General features: G+C 46.3%; 1 protein-coding gene across 1 annotated transcript in view; it reads right to left on the minus strand.

The window, feature by feature from the left end:
* RHPN2 (rhophilin, Rho GTPase binding protein 2) overlaps positions 1 to 6,185 on the minus strand; it is a 62,131-nt gene extending 55,946 nt beyond the window's left edge. Inside the window, exon 1 of the mRNA XM_015408738.1 lies at positions 6,098 to 6,185. Within this exon, the coding sequence (XP_015264224.1) occupies positions 6,098 to 6,166 (69 nt within the window). The 5' untranslated portion in view covers positions 6,167 to 6,185. The remainder of the gene's footprint in view (positions 1 to 6,097) is intronic.
* Positions 6,186 to 6,657: the final 472 nt, after the last annotated feature.

A 6,657-nucleotide genomic window follows, 5' to 3' on the forward strand; every position in this document is an offset into this window, starting at 1 on the left:
GGTCTTGCCAAAATTGCTTTTAGCTGCTACAGAACAACACCGACATTCTTTCGTGTTTCACTATAAACAGCATCACGTTTTGTTTTGTTTAGTTTAAGTATCCAGTCTTTCGTTGGTGGCTTTGCAAATTTTAACTCTTCTTTCGTTGCCATCAGTTAGAACCGCGTCAAAAATGAGGCACATTTGTTAACAGAGAAAGCACTTCCATGTAGGAAAGCAAACATACAACTGTGTAAATGGTCTTCCCTATGGAGGAAGGAGCTGTAATTTCAGGTCAAACCAAGTCTGACTCCCCACTCTGCCATGAAAGCTCACTGGATGACCTTGGGCTAGTTATATACTTCCAGCCTAACCTACCTCACAGAGTTGTTGTGAGGATAAAATGGAGAAGGGGAGAATGTTGTAAGCTGCTTTGGGTCCTCAGTGCGAATCACAGTGTGGTATAAATTAAGTAAATAAATACATTTCAGGGGCAAGCCCCCAAACGCTCTGTGCATCGACTACACTTACAAGAGAACATTTGCAGATGGGCCTACATGCACAGGTTTCTATTTATTATTTTCAATTTACATCCTGCCTTGCTGGGAACCAGCTCAAGGCGGCGAACAACGTTAAAAGCAATAAAACAGTCAATACACTAAAATACAATAAAATATACATAAACCACTACCTAACATCATAAAATCTAAATTCTGTGCAAACATCCTATTGTGCATATAGGTTAATGGGGTTTTGTTGTGGAAGCCACCTTCAGCTCATTTGTGGGGAAGGCAGGATGTAATGTATAATAAACATTACATAATTGGGACAGGGATGGGGCCCATCACCATAACTACAATCCACAGGTACAATGATCTTCTGTGCAAGGCTCATATGAACATCAGAGGTTGCTTACATAGACCAAGTATTCCCCATTGTGCAGCCACTGCCACGGAAGTAATCTGCAGTGGCCATGGAGCATTCACATGCAGGGCTATTCTCCATGCATTCCTTCCCCAACTTCTTGTGCTCCCAGAGGGCTCTTTGCTGGCTTCTGGTGTTTTTTTTAATTACTAGTTGTTTTATCACCATCACACTATGCTACAATAATATAAGTAACGATTTCTTAAAAAGCCTTTTGTCAGGAACCCAAAGCAGCTTTTCACATTGCTAGGTTAGACTGAGAAGTTGCGATGGACCCAAGAGTCACCTGGCAGGCTTCTATAGTTGAGCAAGAGGTTTGAACCATCACCCCAGGTCCCATTCCTACAGTCTAACTGCTACACCACAACAGTGTGCAAGAGTTCGGAAGTGACCACCTTCCTATCCAAATATCATGCAAATGGTGCCAATGTGGGCAGGTGGTTCGAAAGGGCACACCTTCCTATCCTAGCAGCCTGCAAACCTGTTTTGGCTGCAGTCTTTCAGGAAAGACCACAGCACATAAGTTTTGGGAAAGAATGAAGCAAAGCAGAGGAAGAAGAAGGAGAAGAAGAAGAAGAAGAAGAGATTGGATTTATACCCCGCCCTTCACTTGGAGTCTCAGAGCGGCTTACAAACTCCTTTCCCTTCCCCTCCCCACAACAGACACCCTGTGAGGTGGGTGGGGCTGAGAGAACTCTGACAGAAACTGCTCTTTTTCAAGGACAGCTGTGCCAGAGCTTGCGACTGACCCATGTTCACATCAGCAGGTGCAAGTGGAGGAGTGGGGAATCAAACCCAGTTCTCCCAGATTAGAGTCTGCGCACTTAACCACTACACCAAACTGGCTCCAGACAGTGGATGACTGGAGGATGAGATGGCGTGGGTGCTCCCCCCCCCAAAAAAAATAAACCTTCGGTCACCTAACCAGAACAAAACAACCAAGCAGAAGCAACCACCATAGGTATACACACATTGGGAAGCTTCAACCAATCAAGAGCATCCCGACATCAACATAAGGAGAAACATTAACATGTACGACCACAAAATTTGGTCACCATTTTTTCTACATAGGAAACCCTTTTGGAACCACCTTAACAGTCAGAAAGAACCTTCCCAGCTGCACAGTCTTTGCCCAGCAGAAGACAGGAGAAGAACATTGGGTACCCCGGGCTCATTTGGAAAAAAAATTGTGTATTCAAATAAGGGCACAGAATATACTGCCATAATCACCAACATAATAATACGTAGAAATGGCAATGTGTGGGGTGAAGGGGAAGAAGAGTCCTGAAACTTTACATCCTGCAATGCACAGTATTTCTTCCAGTATTTAAAATGAAAACTATTCACTATCTACACAGATTTAGGCTGGTGTTACATTATACAGTAATCGTATCGCTGCACCGAGAGTTCAGTCAGGCATGTACAGCTAAACTTGCATAACATTCTGATGAGGCACCTGTTCAAACCTGTTGATGTCAGGAACGCACAAATGAGCTGCCAGAGTTTTAGAAGTGCCCTAAATTTAACCTGTGTAATGCAATCCGCAGGGAGAGGTTCGCCAATCTTTAAGTACTCACCTGGGGCTAGAGACTCTATTGTCAAACGCATAGCAGGCTGAAAATGCTGCACTGTAATCTAAAGGGCCTATCGCATTTCCCTTTGAAGAGTTCCTTTTACAAAGTCCAACACCAGCAGTTTCCTTTCTTATTTGCATTTAATTAAAAAAAGAAAAGTTAATTCAGTTTTAGACCCAGTTTGATGATCCATCAAAATCAAGAGAACATTCTGAGATGAAGTCCGTAAACTGTTTTCTGCAGTTGTCGCTGTGATCCATACGCCACAAGCAGAAGTATCACCATGGAAGCTTAATGCCACAACAAAATCTGTTCATCTTTTTAAAAGGTGTCACGCGACTCCACATAGGGATTGTTCTTGCCCTCCCACATGATTTATGAATGACAGTGGAAGTGCAAGATACAATATTCAAAACTGCTTCCCTATTGAAGTGTAGAGAAAACAGATCTTAACGAAGTGCACTTGGGAGTATATCAGCAATCTGCAAACTGTTTTAGAAAACAGAACTGGCTTTTGGAAATCCTCCCAACTCAGGCTGCTGCAAGGGGGAAACTTTCTTTACCTTTGAGGGACAAAGGCTAGGATTTGCATGCACTGCAACAATTGCTGCAGCAGGCGAAGAGGAACAGGCTGTACCATTCAATTTGTTTACCTGCTTTCTGATGATGCACACCAGATGCTGGCAGGTAATCAAATAAGCTGCGAGAGTTGGACTATAAGGAAGGCCGAGCGCCAAAGAATAGATTCTTTTGAACTATGGTGCTGGAGAAGATTCCTGAGAGTCCCTTGGACTGCAAGCAGATCAAATCAGTCAATCCTAAAAGAAATCAACCCTGACTGTTCCCTGGAAGGCCAGATAATGAAACTGAAGCTCAAATACTTTGGCCACCAAATGAGAAGGGAGCACTCACTGGAGAAGACCCTGATGCTGAGAAAGATTGAAGGTCAAAGAAGACGGGGACGGCAAAGGATGAGATGGTTAGACAGTGTCATAGATGCAATGAACATGAAATTGAGCCAACTTCAGAGGACGGCGGAAGACAGGAGGGCCTGGTGGGAGCTGGTCCGTGGGGTCGCGAAGAGTCGGACTCGACTGTGCAAAAAAAATGCTAAACATAATGATCAAGCTGCATGCTTTGGGCAGCTGTAACAGCAGCCTTCTTAACTACATGATAGGACCCCACACATTCCAGTGCATAATAGGTTTCCACCATCTGAAAGTCTGGGACCCCTACGTACAGACACAAAAGCCAATCACACTGAAGTTTCAATGTGTGCCTTTTTAAAAAACTGGCATTCAAGGCTGCAACGTGATGTTACTGCATGCCATATAACATTCCACTGCTTTGTTCTCCAATCTTGCAAACCCCACTTTATTGTCTGCGTTTTAAGTACATCCTCCAATTTCGTTATTTGGACTGTATTCTACAGTTCTCACTGCATTGCTTTGAGTTGTAATCTGTCTCAGAGCAAAAAAAAACCCCACAACCCATAAAACCTGGGAATTAGCACAAAAAACACTCCCCCCCCCAATAAATCCTGTAATAGTGGGGGGGTTGGTTTAATTTAAATGGTATATTTCTGATTTTACTGCTGATGGGGGCGAGGACTTTTTGCCCTGATAGCCACACGCAGAAGTTCTAAATAAATTCTGAATGAAAGAAGCTGCCTGCATCAAACTCCAACATAATGAAGCACACCAGTCAATCAAGCACCACAGAAGCAGCCTGTTTATACCCTTGCTACTTAGGGCCCCCCTCATGAAAAACAAGTAACTCGTTATTTTCATCTGGTAAATACTACATGGCCCTGATCTGGATGGCCCAGACTAGCCTGACTTCATCAGCTCTCAGAAGCTAAGCAGGGCAATGCTCCCTCTAAGCTGTGGAGTCTTGTGAGCAAAAATTCTACTTTGTGAGCCACGGGCATTAAAGCTGTGACTGAGCGATTTGGCTGCTGCATAAATTAGTTTGCTCTGGAGCCATCCTTCCTGAGCTAAGACAAAAATGTGTGAGGTGGAGACTAAAAAATTGTGAGCTAGCTCACACTAACTCAGCTTAGAGGGAACACTGGGGCCAACCCTAGTTGGTACTTGGATAGGACACACAGTGTTCCCTCTAAGCTGAGTTAGTGTGAGCTAGCTCACAGATTTTTAGCCTCTGGCTCAAACATTTTTTTTGTCTTAGCTCAGGAAGGATGGCTCCAGAGCAAATTAATTTATGCAGCAGCCAAATCGCTCAGTCACAGCTTTAAGGCCAGTAGCTCACAAAGTAGAATTTTTGCTCACAAGACTCCACAGCTTAGAGGGAGCATTGGATGGGAGACCACCAGGAAAATCCAGGGTTGTTTTGCAGAAGCAGGCAAAGGCAAATCACCTTTGTTCTTCTCTTGCCTTGAAAGCCCTGGCGGGGTCTCCATAAGCTGACAAAGTGCTTTACACACACACAATACCAAATTAGAGGACATTTAGATTATTGCCTTGTTTTTTCACCTCCTCTGTCCATAATGCTCTTGGGTCTTCAATAATTGTAGGGCAGCAGCAAACCTTACAGGGGCCCTCTGGGAGGAGGAGGCTGCTCCTGTTGAACTTCCATCGAGGCTAGCCAGAATAAAGGCACAGGCACCCCCACAAGGAAACAAGGTAGTCACTTTAAAGGATGACACAGGCGCACAGCCTCCAGAACGGTAGTTACTAGGACAGCAGTCCATTGCCAGCAAAACGCCTATTGTCCTCATACCGATTACTAGCCATTTATCAACGCGGGTTTTTTTTTTTTTAAATAAATAACCTTTTTATAGTTCGCGTTTCCAGCGCGTCCAAACCTCCTTGCACTGTGGGGGGTTTAAGAATACACCCATCAGCAAACCAAGAAAAGTCACTTTAAGAAGAAATTCTACAGACCCATGAGAAAAGGGAAGATCTAGACTGGTGCCATCATCATCTCATAAGTGGGGTTTCGACCAAATCAAGCCTGAACTCCGCCCTAGAAGCTAAAACGGCTATACTGAAGCTACTGTACTTTGGTCACATCACGAAACGACAAGGCAGCGGGAAAGAAGAAGACCCAACACGAGAGGGATTGACTCAGTGAAAGAAGCCAGGGCGTTCCGTTTGCAAGATCTCAGAACAGCTGCTAAAGAGAGGACGTTTTGGAGAACTTCGATTCAGAGGATCGCCCCATGTCGAAAGGAAGCCAGCGGCTTGACGGCATTTCACACACCCAATCGTCGCCTCGTCTCGCCCACCCCCAAAGCCCCAAATCAATCGCATCCAGTGTTCCCTCTAAGCTGAGTTAGTATGAGCTAGCTCACAAATTTTTAGCCTTCGGCTCACAGATTTTTGTCTTAGCTCAGGAAGGAGGGCTCCAGAGCAAACTAATTTATGCAGTAGCCAAACTGCTCACTCACAACTTTAAAGCCAGTAGCTCACAAAGTAGAATTTTGCTCACAAGACTCCACAGCTTAGAGGGAACCTTGATTGCATCCCATCCGCACACGTCGGCGCGCCTCTATCCCCCCCCCCCCATCCCCACTGCTGCCATTAGCGCGCTGCACGCACCCTTCCCGCGGGCGCCAACAGCTGTTCCCAGGGCATGGGCTGGTTTGAGCGCGCGCCTACCTTTCGGAAATAGCAATCCCGCGGCTGCTCCGCCGCCCGGCAGCCCGAAGGCAGCAGCGTGTCGGTCATAGCCCGAGCCAGCCGCTCCGATGAGCCCAGCCGCACTTTGCGAGACGACGTGGCTTCTCCGGCGCGCAACACCGCACGCTTCAAGAGCTGCTAGCAGGCGCACGCCAGCCGGACGCTTCGGAGCCACCTCCTACTTCCCCACCCCAGGGGAGGGAGGGATGGACCAACCGGCTGCCCTCTAGAGTCCACCTTCGCTCCTCCTCTCCTGGGAAGCCCACAGGAACAGAGAAAGAAAAAGGAAGGCGCTTGGGATTTGTGTATTGGTGGCGTCAGGCGCTCCCCGCCTAGCAACACCTTATCAGCCAGCTGTTTGGGGAGGGGATAAATAGAGATGGGGGGGTGGGACCTTGAGGGGGAATAACCAGGGGAAGACTCTAAGAACCTATGAAGAGCCGTGCTGGATCAGACCGATGGTCCATCTGGTCAAACATCCTGTATCAATAGGGTTGCCAGCTCCAGGTTGGGAAATACTTGGAGATTTTGGGGGTGGA

The sequence above is a fragment of the Gekko japonicus genome, unplaced genomic scaffold (genome assembly GCF_001447785.1).
Source record: "Gekko japonicus isolate JY-2015 unplaced genomic scaffold, Gekko_japonicus_V1.1 scaffold2513, whole genome shotgun sequence".
Taxonomy (NCBI): Eukaryota; Metazoa; Chordata; class Lepidosauria; order Squamata; family Gekkonidae; genus Gekko; species Gekko japonicus.